Source organism: Malaclemys terrapin, chromosome 6 (assembly GCF_027887155.1).
Source record: "Malaclemys terrapin pileata isolate rMalTer1 chromosome 6, rMalTer1.hap1, whole genome shotgun sequence".
NCBI classification, from domain to species: Eukaryota; Metazoa; Chordata; order Testudines; family Emydidae; genus Malaclemys; species Malaclemys terrapin.
Genome location: NC_071510.1, coordinates 45,010,274 through 45,034,979, shown reverse-complemented (window position 1 = coordinate 45,034,979; position 24,706 = coordinate 45,010,274). Strand labels below are relative to the sequence as shown.

The 24,706-nt window shown below is 41.9% G+C and overlaps 1 protein-coding gene and 1 long non-coding RNA gene across 2 annotated transcripts; one reads left to right on the top strand and one right to left on the bottom strand.

The window, feature by feature from the left end:
• Window positions 1-6,239: 6,239 nt before the first annotated feature.
• Window positions 6,240-22,480, bottom strand: LOC128839027 (iron-sulfur cluster assembly 1 homolog, mitochondrial). Its single transcript, XM_054031662.1, has 4 exons — window positions 22,187-22,480; window positions 12,691-12,744; window positions 10,240-10,345; window positions 6,240-8,810 (listed from the first exon to the last, which is right to left on the bottom strand). The coding sequence occupies exons 1-4, from the start codon at window positions 22,265-22,267 to the stop codon at window positions 8,662-8,664; spliced, it is 390 nt and encodes a 129-aa protein (XP_053887637.1). The 5' UTR covers window positions 22,268-22,480; the 3' UTR covers window positions 6,240-8,661.
• Window positions 22,481-22,522: 42 nt separating this feature from the next.
• Window positions 22,523-24,603, top strand: LOC128839029 (uncharacterized). Its single transcript, XR_008445353.1, has 2 exons — window positions 22,523-22,958; window positions 23,958-24,603. It is a non-coding gene; the product is annotated as an uncharacterized LOC128839029 (long non-coding RNA).
• The last annotated feature ends 103 nt before the right edge of the window (window positions 24,604-24,706 follow it).

Sequence of the window (24,706 nt, the reverse complement as noted above, 5' to 3'; positions counted from 1 at the left end):
CCTGGAGATTACAGTGGACGAGAAGCTGGATAAGAGTCAACGGTGTGCCCTCACTGCCAAGAAGGTTAACAGAATATTGGGCTGCATTAGTGGAGCATTACCAGCAGATCGAGGGAAGTGATTATTCCCCTCTATTTGGCACTGGTGAGGCCACATCTGGACTACTGTGTCCAGTTTTTGGCCTCCCCACTACAAAAAGGATGTGGACATACTGGAGAGAGTCCAGCAGAGGACAACAAAAATTATTAGGGGGCTAGGGCATATGAGGAGAGGCTGAGGGAACTGTGTTTATTTAGTCTGCAGAAGAAATGAGAGGGTGGGAATTTGATAGCAGTCTTCAACCATCTGAAGGGGGGTTCCAAAGAGCATGGAGCTAGGCTGTTCTCAGTGGTGGCAGATGACAGAACAAGGCGCAATGGTCTCAAGTTGCAGTGGGGGAGGTCTAGGTTAGATAATAGGAAAAAGTAGTTCACTAGGAGGGTGGTGAAGCACTGGAATGGGTTACCTACGGAGGTGGTAGAATCTCCATTCTTAGAGGTTTTTAAGGCCCGGCTTGACAAAGCCCTAGCTGGGATGATTTAGTTGGGGTTGGTCCTGCTTTGTGCAGGGAGTTGGACTAGATGACCTCCTGAGGTCTCTTCCAACCCTAATCTTCTAGGATTCTAAGGCCTTTTATCCAAGGGGCAGACCCAACTCTGCTGATGGATTGGAAGGACTGGAACCTGCTAGGTCTCCATAGGACTGATGGGGGAGCTACCGCTAAAGTGTTCAGATCCTTTTATTGGTTTATGTTTTCTCAGTGTTGCTTTTATCCTCCAATAAATGTAGTCTTTTTTTTTTTTTTTTTGAAAAAGCAGGATGGTCACTTGTAACTGCTGGCACTCATTGCTCGTAGGCCTTGGAGAGAAGCAAACTGCAGGGGCTGGACTGTGGGTCAGACTTGCTGAGAGAACAGGGAATTGCAGGGGAGCTGTAGCCTAAACCCCTAATCAAAAGGTAGTGGGACATGGGTCCTTGCCCACAGCAAGGCAACAGCTAAGGCTTTCTTTCTCCCAGACCATGGAGGGGTATCTGGATTTCTGTACCATCTCTTACCTTTCAAGACCTGGCAAACTTACAGAAAGAAATGTGTGTGTATATATACAAAAACATGAACAGTATTGCTTAAGATAGTAGCCATCACCAATACACAATATACAGTTATTTAAATACATGTAATACACCATAAGCCAGTTTAAAATATGGACTTGAGGAGAAATGAGTCGTGTTGAAAAATAGGGTTTGGAAGCTTGCTGCCACCCTGTGGCAGGCAGCTGTACATGCTTGTAATATGAAAGAACTAAAACTTTGAACCAGTGAAGAAGAGAATAGTTCTGTGAGGTAAAGGAAAATCTCCACAGTAGTATAATATGGTACAAGACTTTTGTATACTTGGGATCTATATTTCAAACATAGGCTCCCTTTTTAAGTGCCTAAAATCTCATACTATATAACTATACATTTCAAGAGAGGAGTTTGGCAGCCTTGTAGATTGGTATATGGACAAGTCACATTTGGTTGATACCTGTTAACAACTATCCATTTGAACTTCAATTAGGAGAGGGTTTTTGTTGGAGTTATTTCAAATTTACTCCCAAATATCAAATGGAGGATTTTTTAATTCCCTTTTATCTGAGATAAAGGGTGAAATTCATCCTGGTGTGGAAAGCCAGTTCAAGAACCTCAAACTCATAACCCCATGACACAGTTGTGTGTGTGCGCATGATGGATGGGCTACTTTACACCATGCTCATTTGCAAGGTGGCTTCATGTCAGCTCATGCTCTCCTCTAATCTATATATTTGATATAGTGAATTCCCTCTCCTCTATTACTTTTAACTAGGCATTCAAAGTTCCTGGCATTTGGGGAACTCAGTATCTCGGTCTATAATTTATTTTATTAGGGAAACCAAACTCAAACAAAAGTAATTGCCAAACATTCTGTGTTTGGCAACTGATTTCAGACACTGCAAAAAGTAAATTGAAAATATTGTGTTCTTAAATGAGAGTTTATATATATATTTGCTCTAGCAAGATCTCTAAGGTGTTCTCTTATATAATAAATACAAACACTCCAATAAAATGTTTTATGTTGTCATTGTCATTTCAGCTTCTGTTTTGTAATAGAAATGTTTCCACTATATTATGATAGTTGAAACATTTTGACTGTTGATGGAGTCAAAATAAAAATGAAATTTCAACCTTATTAAAACAAGATACCAATTCTGATTTCCTGAGATGATGAGCACCACCAAGTCAAAGTTAAGTCAGTAAAAAGTACAGCCTACTTCTCTGGAGGTACCCGAACATTAATTTAGGTGTGTAACTTAAAGCATGTATTTTGACCTCAGTACTTAAAATAGCTTTCCCCTAAAGAACCAAACCAAAGTTGCTGCCTTACATTTCATTTTAAATGAAAGAACAGTTACTTATCATACAGCAACTGATTCTTCAAGATGGATTTCATTCTTGGCATGTATGTACCCCATGCATGTGAGTTGGGATTCTTTTGGCTAGCAATGTCCACCGCGATTACATCTGAGCCCTGCATGTCAAAGGGCATAAACAGCAGAGTGGGCCAAAGCATCTTTCAGACCCTTCTGTAATGCAGAATCTCAGAGGAGTCAGACACATGGTAGCAGGGAATGAGGGTGGGTGGGGAATCCATATCATCTTGAAGAAACAGTTACTGTAAGATAAGATTCTGTCTTCTGGGGATTGCCCATACAGATTCCACTCTATGCCTAACCAGCAGCTGTCTGCTGCTGATGCAGGCTTATGTGAAATGGGTTGTACACCTCAACATGTCCAATAGGACCAGGGTGGGAAGGAATATAAGTACTGGGGGGAGGATACAGAATTTGTCCAGAGGAGTGACATATGGAACATCACTCTCAGAGGCAAAATAGGCACCAGAAATGCCTGTCATTAAATAGTAATGAAGCTTTGTAGAAAAAGCATGTTCGGAATACTAAGGATTTTGCTTCTGCCATATTGCTAAAGCCCCAGGTGTGGGTGCCTAACCACTTAAAATAAATTTTTATATACAAAATAATCAAAACTAACAGTATGAACTAATACTAGCACAGTGCAGAGAAACAGGACGACACTGGATGGGTTCCATCACAATGCCACATTTGGTAAGAAGGATCAGGGGGGTCATTGGGACTGTTCTGTCCTTCATGCCCTCAGGTGGCATGAAGATAGAGGCGTGGCCCCAATGGATTGCTGGCCAAAAGGATCCAATCTCAGATAAAATTGCCAGGAGTGGATCCATGTCGAAGAACTTTGCAAAACATATGAAGGTGACAATCCTGTATCTTTGTCAAATATTTCTTTGCAATTCTAAGTAGGGCTTTTCTGAAGTCAAAGGGGCTCCTTCTTTTGGGAAGCTAAATACCTATTGAAATTCAGGATCCTAAATTTCAAAAACCTCTATCAAACTGGGTAGACCCAGTGCATAATAGTTTAGAGGCAGCAAGTTTAAAAGGATACTTATTTAAAAATAAATAAATTTTAACCTGAGAAAATCCTTAGATTGAAATTTGAAAGGAATTAAAAATCTAATACATTATCATATATGCTGTTTGTGTATTTCTTTGATCTTATGTAATGAAAACACTAATCTTTTGTTTCTAGACAATTTCACTTTCAAGACCTTATGCAATAACAAAACACTAATATGAAATCCAATTAGACCCAAATGTCCTTTTAACTTCTATAGGGATTGTATATGTTGAAAGTACTTCATATTTCGTCAAATTGATCACTATTTGCCCTTATACTGAAATACCTGGTATTTAACAATGTTGCTATTCATGTAGCAAATTTGATTTTTTTAATCAAGTTTTAAATTTATATAGGATCTTGCCAGGCGACTTTACTACTTGTATTCTGTCCTCTTGGCTGACCAAGATGAAATAGCAATCCTAAAATGCAAGAAATACTGAGTCTGAAGTCTACTATTTACAAGAAGCACAAGTTAAGAAATACAGCATTGACATTTTTTCCAGTTTAAAAAAAGAGGTGAAGTCAGGGAATCACCAAGAAGTAAATTCTGAAATAATTCATTCACTCACTGTGCAGCAGATGACTTTATACACCAACAAGGAAAACACGTTTGTGTAGGATGGAAAAAAAATGGTCTACACAGGTAGTGACTACAACATATTTTCAAGAATTCTTGTTAATACCTTTCAGGAACAAAAAAATCATCTGTAAGTACATACTTTACCAGTTTATTCCCCCGAGGTGGGGGGCTCTCCTACAGCAAACCCCTCAGAGACGACTGTATAAAATTCAATGTCATTAAAAGATAATATAGCACCAGGAATGAGACTACTCAGTGGTCAGATAACCAATACAGATGAAGTACTTTTACAAATTTGTAGTTACCTCACTGGTGAAGTGGCAATTTAAAAAAAAAAAAAAAAGTGAAAGAATGTAACCAGAAGTGACTTGTGCCAGATGAGCCTTAATTCCAGAAAGGGAAAGAGCATCACACTGAGGGTGACTATATCCATGTACTGTGTTTCTTTCCTCCTAAAGCCCTGGGATTAACCACATTCATTTCACACCTTTGAGCTCATGTACACTCTGCCCCATTAATCCATCTTGGACTATTAACATGCCAAATTTATTAACTGTTTTCAAACAGCTATTTCTCTTCCCGCAAAAGAACATGCCCTGACATTCCGCAAAGGGTGAATCTGGTAAAGTGAATTGCTATAGTCAATACTGAGAAAACAGCCGTGTTAAGATCCTGTACTTACAGCCAGCAGAGCTAGAAGACGCCTGCTGGAATTCCAGGCTCCCCAATTATATAAAATATTTGAATGTACCCTTCATGCATCACAAGATATTGAACTTCAAAATAACCAATGGATTTACAAAAATATTTCTCCTAATTTCTCCTGTCACGCAGAAGTCTGTACATGGTAACTAAGGTGGCCACTACAGCTGGAAGGATAATAAAATGCCTTCTAAAACTCAGCATAAAAAAAAAAAAAAAAAATACAATGTGGTGTGTATAGATTAGGGGTGTGAAAACTTTTTGGCCCAAGGGCCACATCTGGGTATGGAAATTGTGAGCATTCATGGCCCGCCATACAAAATTGGGGGTTGGGGTGAGGGCTCTGGCTAGGGGTGCAGGCTCTGGGGTGGGGCTGGGTATGAGGGGCTGGGCGTGCAGGAGGGTGCTCTGGGCTGGGAACCAGGGGTTCAAAGGGTGGGAGGGGAATCAGGGCTGAGGCAGGGGGTTAGGGCACAGGAGGGTGTCAGGGGTGCAGACTCCAGGCAGTGCTTACCTCAAGCAGCTCTTGGAAGCAGTGGCATGTTCCCTCTCCGGCTCCTATGCAGAGACATGAGCAGGCAGCTCTGTGCACTGCCCCATCCACAGGTGCTGTCCCTGCAGCTCCCATTGGTGTTGGTTCCCAGCCAATGGGAGCTGTGGGAGCAGCACCTGGGGCAGGGGCAGCATGCGGAGCCCCCTGGCTGCCCCGACATGTACGAGCCAGAGGTGGGACCTGCCACTGTTTCCAGGAGCTGCATGGAACCACGGCACGCACACAGCGGGGCACAGCCCCAGACCCCGCTCCCCGGCAGGAGCTCGAGGGCCGGATTAAAACGTCTGAAGGGCCACATGCAGCCCCCAGGCCATAGTTTGCCCACCCCTGGTGTAGATAAAGATTTTACTAGCACTTCTTTGGGATGACCTGGATAATTCATGGTTTCTCCCACTTGTGAGTCACACAGCCATTGCACACTCATGCCAATAAAACCTTTATGCCAACACAAGATCTATTCTACACAAAATCTTTTCCTCCCCTTAGAGGAATCTATATGTATATTTGACAGGTAGACATTTTAAAAATGAACATCTGGCTGCTTGAATTTCAACCTTAAGAGAGAAAGTTGAACAGTTTAACAAAAAACTTAATTACCCTTTATCACCCTACTTTTCCTGTTAAGATATAAAAGTAACTTCAATGTATGTATATTCTGAGACTAGCAAAATATTTTCATTTTATACTTAAAACAATGGTATTCTTATTACATACCTACCGTATTTTTCCAGTGTTATTAGTACTTAGAAAACATGAAGTGAATATTCCTCGGTGAACATCAGTTTACAAGCCATTCAGTGTTATGCTATAACGGAGTTACTTGTATGAGCCTGAAGTGCTCATTTGTTACAGCTGTGCAAAACAAGAGTATTTAATGTTTACCAACAGGTAAATATTTATTACAGCTGAGAACTCTACATACACATTATAGGTGGACTGATTAACAAAACTATATTCATACATAAGTTATTTGCATTTACATAAATGTTCTTTAATACATTGTGCGTTAGTTGCTTTAGTAAATATGACAACTCTCTTCAGAGACTATTTCACAGAATATAAAAGCATAAACTTTCACAGAGCATATACACGAACCCATGAATATGCAAAAGCCCTCAAGAACTCAAAAACAGAGTTAGAGTGAATACAGGGATAGCACTTTTACCAACCCCCTGTTACTGGAAAATTAAAAAAAAAAAAAAAAAGTAAGGAATAGATTTACAAATGAGAAAATTAGTCTATCATTGGGACTACTTTAGACATTAGCTCTACAACGTCACACAGACTTGATTTTTTTGGCAGGAATGGAGGACTGTGGCATTAGAAATTCAAATCTACTGAGCCTGTTGTCATGTTTTCCCCATATACTTTGTTACTGTTCTATAACTACTATATATAATAAAGCAACTATTTGTGTATGACAGCTGATAAAGGAAAACTCCAGTGTTTTTACATCAAAATTGCATACATTACAAAATAATTAAAATTCAAGTATGAATATTAATTAAGCAATACACGTGGAAGCTTCAACTTTCTATTCTTGTGGGCTATGCTGACTACTGCAGGGAGGATGCCATAGATTTATCTCCTCCTCCCTCAGCCAGTTCTAGCTGCATTTCCACTCCCTCAACCGGTAACAGCCCACAGTTCTCCCTCTCAAGTACCAACAAACAGCGCCCCAGAATAAATTCACCCTTGGACAGTCAATCTCCAGGCTTTATGCCTTATTCAGTCCTATCTCCTTGCCCCACTCCAGCTCCTTCCTTATTTAAAGCCAGCATTCAGGTATTCCTTGTGAGCTCCCTTCCACCTCCGTCTCCTCCCCTGCCCCCCAACTTTCAGCTCAACTACTCTAGTAACAATATCTTCTTCCCCTCTCTACTCCTCCTGCAAGCTGCACAAGTGAGTGGATTGGTGCATTTGTGGCCACTTAAATTACCCTGGCTTTCCGGAGGGATCTTAATGAGTGAGAGGGGGATTAAACTAGTTTCTATCAAAGCAAATGGCTTCTTCCATGCAATAAGTTTTATCTTCCTTTAACTTAATAGCCGTATCAGTTTAACAAAAAAGCTAATTTCATTGATTTTATACAGCTCAAAGATTCTGAAGTGTTTTTTAAACTACAGTGAAATTTTCCTTTTACAAAGTTACCTTCACCCCAAACAATTGTTGAACAGAATTTGGAGTCAACCTTACCAGGGAAAACTTAACATCTACTCAAGTTACCAATGAGGTTTGAGCTCTGACAGAAAGTCAGTCATGAGTATGATCACAGGAAGTGACAAAATTCCTTCCACCATCATTAAACAATTTCCTTGGGTGACCAGACAGCATAGGGAGGAACACATACATGTACTGCAAAAAGCGAGGGCCTGGGTTGGAAGCAGTTTAGGAATTTTGCTGTCTTGGTCAACTGGGGGCAAAGATAGATACATGGGATGTGGGAAAAGGAGGCCTGTGCACATTCTGCCTTAACATTCAAAAAGTTGAAGATGTTGCATTATTCTGGAACACCACACTACTTGTCTTCCTGGCTGCAGCAAGGAGATTGTGCTTGCTACAAAGAAAGGAAAACATTTACATAGGCACTAAGATAACTCACAATGAAAGGGTGAGCATAACTTTAGAGACTTGAATTAGCTCATTCCAAGATGTAGCCACAGTTGGTGACATAACATGAAAATTTTCACACTAGAAGGCAGGATATCCTCCCTCTTAGAGCTTATTAATTTTTCTTTGAGAACAGATCACCAGTAAATCCATACTCAACTATCAAGGGGTGAAGACATTGGAAACCTCTGTCAGATACATACCTTCTTTTGTGTGTGTGTTCTTTTTAAATGAGTAAGTTAATTCTGAAGCCTATTCGTACATATACAGTCCTACCATTTTCTTCTAATTAAAGCAGAATGCATGCAGAGTGTGTTCTTACAAACACTTTTTGGAGGGCTGGTAGGGGTGAAGGAGAGGGAAATCACAAGAAAAGGAGGAATATTGAGATTTATTTCCCTTCACATATGAAAACATAGAAATGCTACTGCACCTTGCTGTTCTTACTGTCTAGAGCCAAATTCACCCCAAATTACTGCATAGATACACCAGTGCTGAAATTTAACACACAGGTTACATTTCCAAAATGCATTCGCTTTATTTTCCTTGAAATGCAGCAACACTTTACAAAGCCTAAAAACCTGAAAGAAATGTGACAGCTTTAGAAAGTCACACTGATGAAGAAGTGTTTCATGGTGTTATAAGCCAAGATAATAGTCCTGAGATTTCAAATGTTAAAGCTTTCTCCACAGCCACATGTTCCTTTGATGTTTGGGTTATTGAAAACAAATTCACTGGATAGTTTGTCTTCTACATAGTCCATTTCAGTTCCTAGAAGCGTCAGCTGTGCTTTCTTTTCAATAAACACTCTGACTCCTTGAATGGGACAAAAAAAAAAAAAAACCACTGTTATGTAATCTGACACAGGTCTTGTGTTACAGTACACTCTGGTAGATAACGGATATAAAACGAAGCTAAAAACTGAGTCTGTCAGTGAAATTATTGCTGCATTTTCTTACTACTTTCAGGATATTCATCCTTTTCTTGCCTCTGCTAAAGAACTCAAGTTGAGATTACTATCACTTGGTATCTGTAAATGGTTGAGTACTGATATTATGGTATATTTATTTACACTTCATGAGGGGTCATGCCAATGTAATTGTGTAACTGTGCGATCAAGTGCAGCTTTCACACTCCCACAGACTAGAATAAGATGTAAATTTTTAATACACCTCTACCCCGATATAACGCTGTCCTCGGGAGCCAAAAAAATCTTACTGCGTTATAGGTGAAACCGCATTATAACAAACTTGCTTTGATTCGCCAGAGTGTGCAGCCCCACCCCCGAGGAGCGCTGCTTTACTGTGTTATATCTGAATTTATGTTATATCAGGTCGTGTTATATCGGGGTAGAGGTGCAGTGAGAGTAATTAACCCTTGGAAGAATTTAAAGGTCCATGGTGGATTCACCATCACTGACAATTGTTAAATCAAGATTGCATTTTTTTTTTTAAGACATAGGATATAGGAATTATTTTTGGGAAGTCCTATGGCCTGTGTTACACAGGAGGTCAGACTAGATGATCACAATGAACCCCTCTGACCTTGGTGTCTATGAATTATGTTCATTAATCCATTTCTACTGGGATTACTAACATTCCAAAAAATACCAATGATAAACCCAAGAAGGGAATCCATTAGTTTATATAAAAGCAGTGTGTTTGGAAGGTCCTTTGTTTCATCTGAGTATATTCAGTGCCAGTGTATATCAACATAACCCACGGATGCAGCAACCCCAGGGGCCTGGAGCCACCAAGGTTAGCCAAAAGAAGTAGGCTGTGCTGACAAAGAAGTGCTTGTGACAAAATCTGCTGGAGGATGTGCTCCACCAAGCAACCTGCACAAGGAGGATCCTATGATACTCAAGCATTAACTTAAAGCTGCCACCCCACCACCAGATGTAAACATAGCCTCCCAGGCCCTGGAGAACTCCAACCCATGGTACAGCCTGGGCATATGGTGGGGATGGAAAAGGATGCAATTTGTACCCTCTGGGCTAGCAGTATTTAATTTAATCCAGGAAGTTTTAACAAGTGGGTACTTTTACAATGGAATCTAAAGTCACAGCAACAGCAATTCCTACTAGGGTATCCAAGGATTTCTCCCAGTAATTTCATGCAGCTAGTAAATTCTAGCCTGTCTCTCTTCTACATTACAGTTTGGAAGTTTAGTAATCAAGTTATTCTGCATCTACCTTCCCCCCTATTTACTGCTTCAAATAGATAAAAAACAAATAAACACTCACCATCTTGAACTACTTCTTCATCGGAGTCGCCTTTTGTTTTTGTATATTCTAACATGTATGAAAGTCCATTACACCCCCTCGTACGGACTCCAACTTTCACACCTACCTGAAATATAAGAGTTTTATTCACTTTTATTTAAATGTACAGTGCGCCAGCAGAGAGTTGGAAACTCAGTGCTCGAATCAACTCGATAGCTACCACTCAATGTTTTCCCCCTGTCATCTAGGGTTAAAATTAGCATGAATTCATTTTAGGAATGAAGAGCCAAAATGTCTTGGGTTTCTTTTTTTTGGTACAGACCGACTAAAAAAGTGAATCAGAACTTTTAAGTTATAAAATGCATAATATATACTCAAACTGAAGCCTAACTCCTATGCACTACACTAGTACAATTTATACCTATAATTCTACACTAGTGGTAGTAATAGTGGTGAAAATGTCAATGGAGCAGAGGCACTTCTACCATCATATTGTCAGGGTTAGCCTGAGCCCTGCTTCTACTACTACTTCCATTCTACTTTTGCTATCTCATGCAGTGTTGCAATGGTGGAAAGCTACACATATACGTTTTCCTGTTGTGGACAAAGACCTACAGTGTGTAAAAATAGCATTCTAATGTTATTCACTAGTAAAACTGCTGGCACCCTTGTAGGTGTTTCGTCTTATACGCAGTGGATGAGAAAATCTTGCTTCAAAGCCAAATGGATTTATGACTTCAAATGAGACAGTTTGTTTATATAGTACTGTCAGTCCACAACACTTTACAAACTTGAACACTCACCATAGAAAGGAAGCCAGTTCTAGGGCTTAATGGGATGCATTCCAAATTCTCTCACCCGGCTCTCATCCGCCCCAGTAAAAATCACAGTACAGATCTTCTGCATGCCTGTTGCAATGAGTTGCAGGCTGGCACTTACTTCTCCTCATTGTAGGAGCAATTGAAGCAATTTACGTAATGCTGGCAAGTTTGAGGGTGAGCCAAATACAGTTACATTTTCACAGCATAGTTATGCTGATTAGTATATTTCTATTTCACAGTATATTAAAAAGTTACATGGATTGCAATTTTCATTAACCATATTACCACTCAGTCTTCACAACTCAGTCTTCCCACTTTTAAGATCTGCTCAACATTGACCCAGCAAACCATTCTGACTCATAATTCAGTTAATCTATTCTAACTACTAACTACACATAGATCAGACCAAAAGAACATCTGCATAAACAACAGTTGAAGAGTAGCTGCCAGAGACACGTGGACCAGAAAACACTCTGCACAGTGACACTGTCTATTCCGAACAGCCATATTGTACCCTACACATGAAATCTTTACTACATAATTATGAGTAAAGGAGGAAGAGAAATAACCTGTATAATTATTGTGTTGGACAGCGTTAATGGCTGCCACCAACAAGATCTTTAATTTATGACAATCACAGACCTTGTAAAAACTGATGGGCATGTAACAATTAAATGCCCCTGTATGTAGTGATAACTGGAAACAAGCAAGCTACCACCCAAGGCAACAGCCACATGGCAATGTTGATCAGAAGCTAAACCACGTGGGCTAAGAGGGTTCCTTGGGACTAGTTACAAACACAGGGACAAGGGACTTGACTGGTTGTAGTTGTGTGTGAGATAAATAGAAAGCGAGAGAAGTAGTTGTGAGAGTGACCCTGGTAAGAAGATAAGAGACAGACTTTCTTTTGGGCATAGTAATTGCTGGAGCAGACTTGGATCTCTGAGTAAGGAAAACACCTGCTGTTTGTTTTTACTGTGTTCAGAGAAACAGGACTTTGTGTACATTCTTGTAAATAAACGGGATCACACCAAAGAAATACCTGACTATTGGCATCAATGTCTTCTCCTAATGGAAACAAGCAAGGCCCCAAATACTGGCTAACCCTCAGGCCAGAAGGGGCAACATTATGTGGACATAACATACTTCACAACAAAATAACCTGCTTTGAGAAATTTAGAAGTTTCATTAAATTATTTGAAGAATACCTTCACATCAGCAGTTGGAGATCTCTTACCATACTAGGAAATCATTACCTTATTAGCATCAACAAATTAGATTAGTTTCATTAAAGTGGTAGTATGAACATACTTTAAAATTTTGTTAAACCTTTAAGGAAAGCACGCTGGAGTTTAATCTGTCTCAAAGATTATGACAGTTGACTTATTGTCATTATAGTCATTTTCCCCCACCTCATTTGATTTTTGTATATGAAAATAAAGTTTGTTGGATAAATGCATTTATTAAAAAATAAAGGAAGATCTCATGTCTAAATGGTGTCCACAATGATTGTTTCAAGCTGCATTGTTTTATACTGATTACAAGTACTTCACAGACAGCTGCTAGTATAATAATAAATAAGAGTGCTTTTCATAAGGTAAGCTAAAAAATATTAGAATAGCATACAAGAATGCCTTCCATTTGTACTTACATGCTCAGGTTTATCTTTAAGAAGCTGTTTTATCTTATGTACAGCTGACGGAGTCTGAAAAATAAAGAGATTTTATTAACTTTTTCCTGCTTTGAAAAATGTTAAAAGTTCTGAATAATATTCAGTCTTTTACTTCTTCTACTGTCCATTGCAAATAAAAACTCAATTTCATTCCAGCTTCACAGCTCTCAAGTTTTCAGTTCAGCCTCTCCTCCCACATGTTAAAAGTTCACCTCTCGCATTGGTGTCACTAGCGAGAGTATAAACTAGCCATTCAACTTGTTGTGTTTTGCGATTTCAAACTACAATTAACATCCTAAATTGCATAATTTTAAGCTGTTTTTCAGACGTAGACTCAGAGCTTGTCTACACTTACCGGAGGATCGATGCTGCAGCGATCGATGCATCAGTGGTTAATTTAGTGAATATAGTGAAGACCCAGGAGAGCTATCGATGGTCGGTCTCCCGTTGACTAATGTACTCCAACTGATTGAGAAAAGTAGGGGGAGGCAACGGGAGAGCATCTCCCGTCAACATCGCATAGTGTGGACCCCACAGTAAGTAGATCTAAGCTACGTCAATTTGAGTTATGCTATTCACATAACTCAAATTGTGTAGCTTAGATCAACTTTTCCCTTTAGTGTAGACAAGGCCTCATAGAATTAACCTGGTTAATGAACATGAGGATTTACTGAAAAGAGCAGAGTTTATAAATTAACTTCACCATAAGCTGAAAACATAATATAAAGGTGATCAAATAACCCCCTGCTTTCCACCAGACAGACTACACATTTGTAGATAGTAAATGAACATCACAGGAAGTTTGGGACTAAAATTTAGATTCTCTTTTTGAAAAATACAGACTGAAAACTGAGAAACTTCTTGAGAAGCTCGCCACAAGATTTTTAATTTTTTTAAGTTTGCAACCATATACTGCAATATCGTGCTGAGTGAAATGTTAGAATAACTAAACATAGATCATGAGACTGAGAATTTTGAAATTCTTTCAGTTTAAGATATAACACAAGAAAATGTATTGTTAAACTATGATCTTTAATCTAACAGTTTCTATGAGAAGCTAGCCAGACTCTGGCTCTGCAGAAATCAGTCTTATCAAGGTCTAGGTCTAGGTGCCACAGAACTGGCTTCAGAAACAAATAAAGCCAAAGAAGTCTACTTTATATACCTGCAAGTTGCCTGATGTTCAATCACCAGGGGAACACAGGAATTGCAATACCAGAGACCAAACACATCTAGTTCAACAGCATGTCTCCCATAGTGAAAATTGGCAGCTAATGCAAATAAAAATATAAGCCCTCATAATGGTATAAATCTACCAAAAGAAACCCAAAATTGACAAATATATTCTCCCGCTTATCAATGGTGAACAAGAAATTTCCATGGTGAATAGGGGGCAGTCTCTACAGAAGTTTAGTTTTCTTTAAAAAAAAAAAAAAAAAAAAAAAAGGTGCTTTTTATAGTTGTGAAGTCAACTCACAGTCAATCTCAGCACACAGCCCAAGTGAGCAGATCATGCACTGAGGCGTTCTGAAGTTTAAACCATTTTGTGTCTTAGTTTTGAGGAGTAAAGCTTTACATCTGTAATTTGTAAATTTTTAATCAATTCCTTCCAAGCCTGTCCCCCAAATTCTATATGCATTTGGAGTGTTGGCAGCTATTCAGATAAGTCTTCTGGATAATTTTTCAAGGTTAATCTATATACTGAAGGGAAACTTCTTGACCCGAGCTGGAAATCAGTTTATGCCCAAATAGTCCTTTGGCTTCATATTGTATTCTTGCCAGTAACTGTCACAGATAATCACTAGAATTTTTTTTATTTTGTAGGTTTGTTTTTTTTAAATTAAAAGAGATACGTAAGGTTATGAGTGCAAGATAATTAAAATAATGTTATGGTTGAAACCCCAAATCACTCACTACACAAAAGGCAAGCTTCCTTCAAGACAATATCAACTTCCTCCAGAAACTCTGCAACGTTGACAACCTCCCTCTGAACATCATTCTTGCCACCATGGTGGTCACCTCCGTACACGCCAACATCCCTCATCATAATGGCATTGCTGCCTACCTAAAATACCTACAAGAGAACTTACAACACTTGGATATCCATCCTAAACACATTGTCAAACTCACCCATTTCATCCTCACTCACAACTTCACATTTAATACCACACACTTTGTCCAAACCATGGGAACAGAAATGGGTACTAGGATGGCTCCCCAATAAGTCAACCTCTGCATAGGCCACCTTGAGGAAGAATTTCTGGAAAAACTAATCATGAAATCAATGATATACCTGAGATAGACTGATAATATTTTCATTGTCTGGACAGAAGACCTAAACTCCTTCAGATTTTCACTACGACTTGAACCACCACCACCACCCATCCATCAAACTCTCTCTAGAACACTCCCACATCACTCCCCACACCAGAATCAACTTCCTGTACACCAGGGGTGAAAGTAACTCAAATTTCTTACTGGTACGGTCATATCGCAACCTCTCTTCCCAACTCCACTCCTACATACTTAACTTCATGGATCCCTTTGCATAACTCTGATACAGCAGCTGTCTACTAGAGTATTAGTAGTAGCTTTAAAGGTATGTCTACACAGCTGATGTTAAAGCGCCGCGGCTCAAGTGCTGGGAAAGAGCTCTCCCCATGCAGTAATAAAACCACATCCACGAGGGGAATAGCTCCCAGCACTGTAGCACTGTCTACACTGCCACTTACAGCGCTGAAGCTTTTCTCACTCGTGTGTGAAAAACACCCCCTCTGAGATGCAAATTCAGCGCTGTAAAGTTGCACTGTAGACAGTGCTACAGCGTACCGAGCCATGCTCCCAGCGCTGGTAGCTATTCCCCTCGCGGAGGTGGTTTTATTAGTCTCGCAGTGCTGGAGCCACAACTACACGGCAGCGCTTTAATGACTGCTAAGTAGACATACCCTTTTGTGGATGACTTTTAGCTTGTTCATTTGTTGAGGCCTGTGGGGTGTCACAGACCAGCAAACAGCAGCAAGCCCCTCCAGTGGGAAAGAGGTGCGTGATGGAGAAGTTTCACTCGGGGCGCCAGCTGCCTCAGAACCCAGCTTGCTGCCAAGCCCCACACCTTGTCCCCTCCTCCCCGCCTCTGGCACTCCACAGCTGCCTACAACAGGGACTGCTGCAGAGACTCCCCCAAAGAGCCCGGACACAGGAGAAGGAAGGAGCGTCCCTGGCTCTGGTTCTCCCCGATTGCAGCCAGGTGAGCTTTCCCTCCTGCAGCTGGCTAAAAAATGAACGAACCCAAGGGCTGGAAGCAGAACGCAGCACCCTGGGCACAGAGCACAAAGCCACCCCTCCTTCCTGCAGCGTGCACACAACACTTGCTCCCCAAGCTGCCTCGTCCCCCAAGGACGCGCGTGTGTGGCTCTGCATGCTGGAGTGCAGGTGGCCCTCAGGAGAGCCAGCCCAAGAGTGAACCGGGTGGGTTACAATCACACTCCTGGGTCCTGCTCACATTGCGCTCCTTAGACACCCCCCCACGCCCTACCTGCTGCCTTTCAGCTCTCCTAATCTCCCAGGTCAACTCTGATTCCCTCTCCAACTACGCTTAGGGGTGGTCGGTTTGCTTACAGAGAGGGATGTTTCCTGCAAACAAGTGATAAATCAGATTTTTTGTTATTACTGCAGTTAAACCTAGCCTATTTTACCAACTGGTACTGAATGCTTCAGCCACTTTCTTACTGGTATGCCGTACTGGCCTGTACCGGCTTACTTTCACCATGATTGGCTTCAACAATGGAACCCTACAAATGACATTACACAAGAAACCCACGGATTACCCCATTACCTCCGCAGATCCAGCAAACACCTCAGACACACCAGAAAAATCTGTTCTCTACAGCCAGATACTCAGATACCACAGAATATGCTTTGAAGAGAAAGTCTAGGATACACTCCTTAACACACTACCAGAGAAGTAGATTGCACCATGAAAAAAGCCACCCAAATGGCCTGGAAAAAACCTGCTTCGACAGAGAAGCAAACAAACAAGCGCATTGATGGCACACTGCTACCGCCCCACACTGAAATCCATCTGGGGTATCAAATAATTATAACCCATATTTAATGGCCACCACATCCTGAAAGAAATCTTTCCCAACCACACACTTGGCCTTCAAACACCCCCCAGGCCTCGCCAAGCTGGGCATCAGAAGCAAGCTCCCCACAGACCAGGATACACCAGCTCGAAGTGGCACAAGAACTTTAGTAAAAGGCAAAAGATTTATACGATTTGAAGAGAAACCAGAGTAACAGATGCAAAACTTGCAGACATATCACCACTGCAGTGATGATCAATTACTCCCCCCATGAACACATGTTTCAAGATTCATGGTGTAACACATGCTTTTCACAATATGTGCTGTACATCCTCTAGCACAGGGGCGGACAAACATTTTGGCCTGAGAGCCGCATCGGGTTTCGGAAATTGTATGGAGGGCCGGTTAGGGGAGGGGGTCGTGGCCTAGTCCCCACCGCCTATCCGCCCTCCCCGGGACTCCTGCCCCATCCAACCCCCCCATTCCCTGATGGCCTCCCAGGGACCCCTGCCCTATCCACACCCCCCCGCCGCTCCCTGGTCCCTGACCACCCCTAGAACCCCCGCCCCTGACTGCCCCCTGCCGCCCCACCCAACCCCTCCTCTCATTCCTGACGGCCCCCCGGGACCTCTGCCCCATCCAACCACCCCTTTTTCCTGTCCCGATTGCCCCAGGAACCCCTGCCCCGACTGCCCCCCACTGGCCCATCCAACCCCCACTCCTTCCTGACTCCCCCCCCCCCCGGGACCCCTGTCCCCATTCAACCCCCCGTTTTCCCCTCTGACTGCCCCAAACCCTATCCACACCACTGCCCCCTGACCACCACCCTGAACTCCCCTGCCCTCTATCCAACCCCCCTGCTCCCTGCCCCCTTACCACACTGCCTGGAGCACCGGTGGCTGGTGGCGCTACAGCCACGCCGCCCGGCTGGAGCTGGGCCATGCCGCCGCCACCACCACGCAGCACAGAGACCGGGTCAGGCTGGGCTTTGCAGCTGCACTGCCCCAGGAACTCAGAGCCCCGCTGCCCAGAGCACTGTGCCGGGGCGAGCTGAGGCTGCGGGGGAGGGGAGAACGGCAGGGGAGGGGCCGGGGGCTAGCCTCCCCGGACAGGAGCTCAGGGGCTGGGCAGGAGGGTCCCACGGGCCAGATGTGGCCTGTGGGCCGCAGTTTGCCCACCTCTGCTCTAGCACATCAAATGCCCCAACAACTTGGGAGAAACCAGACAATCACTACGCTGTCGAATGAACTTGCATAGAAAAATGATAAAAGACAAAAACACTTCACCACCCATGGGCAAACACTTTTCACTTTCAATATCTATCCACAAAGGAAATCTGCACATCTTCAAAAGGCGAGCCTGGGAACTTAAATTCATAAGTTTGCCCACCTCTGCTAGACATCAAAAACCATGGACTCAACATAGACATTGTTGTAATGAGCCATAAAACCAATTTGTAACCCCTCTTCCCCGCCTGCTCAACCTTAACTGCCCACTTCAAATCCCTTATGCATACCAATCTAACCCTCAAATGACCACTTTAAGTGGCCTCTTGTGTTCTGCCATAAGTTTACCAATCTATCCCAACTTGTATTTAGCTCAGACACACTGATTTTCTTCCCCAGATCTGAAGGGCTCTGTGCAGCTCAAAAGCTTGTATGTTCCACCAACTGAAGTTAATCCAATAAAAAAAAATATTACCTCAACTACCTTCTCACTCTCATAGTTGAAATTTAACATGAAAAAATGTCAGGCAATTCAAAATTATGTTTTTGAAAGCACTTGTATCTCACCTCCTCTTTCTGTAAACTCTAATTTTTAGGACTGATCCGATTAACTAAAAAAAATTAATCACAATTAATTGCAGTTTTAAAACTGCACTGTTAAACAATAAAATACCAATTTTAAATTGAAATTTATTAAATATTTTTGGATGTTCTTCTATGTTTTCAAATATATTGATTTCAATTACAACACAGAATACAAAAGTGTACACTGCTCACTTACTATTTTTATTACAAATATTTGTACTGTAAAATGACAAAAAAATTGTTTTTCAATGCACCTCATACAATACCATAATGTAATCTCATTATCCAGCAAGTACAACTTCCAAATGCAGATTTTTTTTTTTGTTACCTAACTGCACTCAAAAACAAAACAAAGTAAAACTTTAGAGCCTACAAGTCCCATTCAGTCCTACTTCTTATTCAGCCAATCGCTAAGACAAACAAGTTTATTTACATTTACTGGAGATAATGCTGCCTGCTTCTTATTTACAATGTTACCTGAAAGTGAGAACAGGTGTTCGCATGGCACTGTTATAGCCATCATTGCAAGGTATTTACATGCCAGATATGCTAAATACTTGTATGCCCCATCATGCTTCAGCCACCATTCCAGAGGACATGCTTGCATGCTGATGACACTCGATAAAAAAATAATGTATTAATTAAATTTGTGACTGAATTGCTTCAGGGAGAACAGTATGTCTCCTGCTCCATTTTACCCACATTCTGCTATATATTGAATGTTACAGCAGTCTCGGATGATGACTCAGCACATGTTACTCATTTTAAGAACCCTTTCACTGCAGATTTGACAAAATGCAAAGAAGATACCAATGTGAGATTTCTAAAGATAGCTACAGCACTCGACCCAAGGTTTAAGAATCTGAAGTGCCTTCCAAAATATGAGAGAGATGAGGTGTGGAGCATGCTTTCAGAAGTCTTAAAAGAGCAATGTGCCGATCTGGAAACTACAGAATGCAAACCACCAAGAAAGAAAATCAATAATCTACTGGTGGCATCTGACTCAGATGATGAAAGTGAACATGCTTTGGATGGTTATTGAACAGAACCCCTCATTAGCATGGATGCATGTCTTTTGGAATGGTGACTGAAGCATGGAGGGACACATGAAGCTTTAACGCATCTGGCACATTGCAACACCGGCTACAACAGTGCCATGAGAACACCTGTTCTCACTTCAAGTGACACTGTAAACAAGAAGCTGGCAGCATTATCTCCTGCAAATGTAACCAAACTTGTTTGTCTGAGTGACTGACTGAATGGACTTGTAGGCTCCAAAGTTTTACATTGTTTTATTTTTGAATGCAGTTATTTTTTTGTACATAATTCTACATTTGTAAGTTCAACTTCCACGATAAAGAGATTGTATTACAGAACTGTACTTGTATGAGGGGAACTGAAAAATAATTATTTCTTTGTTTTTATACCACAAATATTTATAATAAAAAATAAATATAAAGTGAGCTCTGTACACTTTGTGTTCTGTGTTGTAATTGAAATCAATATATTTGAAAATGTAGAAAACATCCAAAATATTTAAATAAATGGTATTCTATTAACAGTGTGATTAATCACGCAATTTTTTTTAAATTGCACAATTAGTCGCAATCAAGTTTTTTAGTTGCTTGCCAGCCCTACTAATTTTCTATTTCTTTATTTTTGGAGACGCAACACTTCAGATGTTAATATATTTCCCCCCTTTAATTCACAAATATCCAATTATAAGTCTTACAGATCAAGTTCCCTCAATAATAATTTTGTCGATTTTGAAGGTCAACTTCCACACTCAATTTTCTCCATACAATCAGTTTTAGAATGAGCATTTTTTATTTTATTTTTTGCTTATTTTGTTGTTCTTTTGACGGGAAGTTGACAGTAAAAGTTCAATGGCTCATTTGAAGATGTTAGTCATGGTTTCTCACTTAACAGCGAGGACTGTGTGAAGGTCGTCATCTTTCAACTATTGATGGACCTACAATTATATTAATAGAATGTTGCTCTGCAGACACCATGCACGAGAGAGACAGAATGGGCAATGGAGAGCAGAATTAGGTCCTAACTTTGCTTTTTAAAACAAAACAAAAAAATCCATCAAGGGCCACCCTATATACTGTGGGGGGAAGGATATATAAGAACATCTCAGTAGGCCTCTGTCTCTTTCGTTTCTATCATTGGTCTTCTTACTATTGTCTTCTCTAGAGATAGTCGTCCTTGTATCAGAAGCCCCTTCATTCACAAGTGTGCCTGCAGGGCCACCCAGAGGATTCAGGGGGCCCGGGGCAAAGCAATTTTGGGGCTTTAAAAACTTTTAAAAAAAGTTGCAATACCATAGAATACTATATTCTCATAGGGACCCCTGTGGAGCCTGGGGCAAATTGCCCCACTTGCCCCCCCCCCCACCCCTGTGTGCCTGCTCATTTCAGTGCCCTTCTCTGAGCCTTATTTCTGAATGTTTAGATGATGACATGCCGTTGAGATCTATTCTGACATGACATCAAAATAAAAAAAAGCAAATTGGCGGTCATAAGCACAAATCTTATATATATAAAAATAGGTCATACACATACACACTTATATGTACATACGCAAACACATTACAGGCCGTTCAATGGGGGCCTTAGTAAGGAAAGTACCCTTAACGTAAAGTGCCATGTAAACCAGGGGCCACATGAGAGGTACATTTCTAAAGGGTAATCGCGGATTTAAAAAAATCTTGACTGTACTTTGTGCAGATGGGTAGAGAGAAATGCAGGGCTGACCTGTGCTAACATTGGTACAATTGACTTGCCACCACCACAGCTTCTTCCCATGCCCCCTGCCCTTGTTAACATATTGTAATACCTTAGCCACAGCTTCGGCGACATCCCTGTATGGCTGAGTAGGTGGCATCATTTGCTAGAGATTTTTGAATTGTTACTGGAGGCAACAATTTTGCCAACTCCAAACATTCAAAATAGTGAGTCAGTCTCGTAAAAATCAGAAGACTGGTTTGAAATTTGAGGTTTAAAATATACACTTGTGCATGTGTGTGTATTTCATTACAGGGATCTTTTTGTGCGTCTTCTGGTTCCCGAGCCCTTACCGTGCGTTTACTTGCCCCTTTCAAGCTTTCCTGCATAACCACGAGAGGTGACAGCTCCTTTAAAGGTAAGTGAAAGCCAAGAGTCTCGTGTAATCTCGTGATTCCAGGAGCAGGGGCTTTACGGGAAAACATCAAATATCGCCAACCTCGCAATGAAACCTTGATAGTCGGCGACCCAGGATTCATCCCAGCCCGCCCGCCACAGCTCTGGCCTGCGACCCAACCGAGAGCGCTGGCCAGGCCCGCAGGCGAACAGCCCGCCCGGAGCGGGGTCCGGTCATTCGCTCCCTCGTGTCAGGAGCCCCCCCGGACTGCTGCTCAGGACAGGCCCTGGAACCGCCCTTCGCCGCGGCAGGGTCTGGACAGCCTCGCCCGGAGACGCGCCCCACACCCCGCCGGGCACCGGCTCCGCTCACCGCCACCCCGCGGCCCCGCAGACCTGGCCCTGGCCCTGGGGCTAACAGCCGCCGCGAGCGCGGCGCACCCCCCGCGATACTCACCAGAGTAAGGGCGGCCCGGGTGGCCTGTATCTTCCGCTTGCTCACGGCCCGGACCGTGGCTCTGACCACCGAGGAGGCCATTCCGCCCCTCAACCCCGTCCTCTCCTGCTGTCCATGGGCACAGGGCAGTGCGTTCTACTTTGCCTCTAGTGTCATGGCGGCCGGAGTGTGATGTCATCGCTGCGCGCCGGGCAGGTTGAGGTGCGTGATGACGGAGGGGGAGCGTTTCCGGAAGGGCTGCGCGGACGGGTTTGTGCAGGACTTCAGGCGCTTCCGCCTCGAGTCGGCACAATGAAGAGGGAGCAATAACCGGAAGAGCCGAGGGTGAGCGTCGTTCCCGGGGCCGCAGCTCTGCTCGAGCACTTCCCACGACCCCTCCGCGGCTGTTGGGCTCCCGAGCGCGCGAGCCTGACCCCCCCCCCCCCCCGGCGGTGACCGCGGAGCAGCTTCCCCGCCCCCTGGCCTTATGTCCCTACTCCCCCTCCCCCCCCGCGCAGTGTCTGGGCCAGGGCCGCCCGCTGCAAGCGGGGCTGGCGTATCCGCTGTCCTTGCTGGAGCCCGTCAGGTCCTGAGGGGGCGGGGAGGATGGAGAGTGAACATGTTGCTAGATCACTAATATATGGTTGTATGGCTGATTGTTTGTTAATCTAAGGAGTGTGTGGAAAGTTATTTTGAAGGGTGTAAAATTCTCTCTTTAGCCAGTAGCCTGGAGCAATTGTGAAGCTCCACAACACTGTGTAATCATGGATTTAGTACCAGTACATCCATCTAGGTATTCACCTAATTTATTATGTCTTAATTTTAAGTGCAACGTCTGTGTGGTTTAGACCACTTCATTTGAAAATAACCTATTTTATTTATAGAAAATTTCATAAAATATATGAGAGAGAGAGAATTCAAGACTGTGTCGGATGTACACAGGTATTTAGGTACCTAAAGATGCAGGTGTAGGGCCTAGTAGGATTTATGAAAGCATTTCAACAGGTTAGTCACCAAAGTCCCAATTAGGAAGCTAACTCACTCAGGGTACATTTGCACTAGACATAAGGTTAGGTGCCACATTGGATATTTCAAAAGTGCCTGCCTGCATCTTTAAGTGTCTATATATACCTTTGTACATCTACCGTTTTCTTCCTCTACGTATGTGCTGCTATATCTAAACCTAATAGTTTTCAGATGGGTGACATGTTTCATTTACTCATGCCTGGTTTTAGTCCTTCAAAATGTTGTCTTAAATTTGAGTTACAGCTTCCGGGGGGAGGGAGAGGGGAATGATGACAGGCACAGTTCAGTTTCAAATTAAATTAGTAGTATTGCTTTGATACAGAATAAAGAAATACAGTAAAAAGAAATGCAAATGCTTGACGTTTAGTGATATAGATCTTATTTGTGGATTTCTCACCAAAAGCAAAGGGGGGAAAAAATGGTGGATAGGTCAAAACAAAAAAGTTTTGATTGCCAAGTTGAAAAAAACATTTTGTTTCAAAACGAATGTTGAAATAAAATGTTTCATCATGTCAAAAAAAATCTTTTTTGATTAAAACTATTTACCATATTTGCAAATAGTTTTGGTGCCCTGATAAATTCATATTTTGGCAAATTTACTACTTGCTGGGGGAAAGAAATTGCCCAGCTCTAGTCTTTTAACAATGTGCAAGGTGTACTGAGGAAAACCATCAGTTACTCATTTCCTAAACCTGTTATGTTTTTCCCTGCCTTTAATCTGTTGTTAAACATTTGATTATTTAAAAGTACTTTCTTTTTTTTCCAGGTGCAAATTATTATATTGAAAATCAATTACAGTGGGAGATGCCACAAAACCTTGCTTTGCCAAAAGAAAAAGGGAGAGGGGAGTTTTAGATGAAGAGAAATTGAAGAGGAACCCAACAGGACTACCACCCCATCGAGGATTATGGACATGGCAAAAAAAAAAAAAAATAGATATGGGCTTTCCGAAGAAAAAGGGAACACAAGGTCACTTGGAAACAGTCCCAGAAAAGGACCACATAGTATTCTGAGTAGCTCCAATTCTTTTAAAAACATGGGTCACAACCAAGGAGTAAGAATAAATGATACCCAAAAAGACCAAATTAAGAAATGGATATCCGATGACCATCGTGGCAATTCAGACAGCTGGAGAGAGTACAAATCTACAGTTGGGATTCCTGTGCTTAACAGGACAAGAAAAGACTCTTTTCATGAGGTAGAAGGTGCAGGAAGCAGAAATGTCAGAAGACAGCTTCAGAAAGACTTAAATGAAGAAATGTCAGACACACAGAAAGGAAACTGTGGTAATGAACACATTTTTTACATAGTTTTTTAAAGTAAAATCGATTACTGTGTGCTTGTCCAGAAAGTACAACTTTAAGGTTCACTGTTAATGCAAAAAGCTAAATAAAACCATTTCTGTTCCGTAACACTTCTGTCTTGCAATGTATCAACTGTACTCAATGGCAGCATTTTAAGCAATATTGTTACAATATTTGATACAAAGATTGTTTTTACAAACTGGTCGTACTA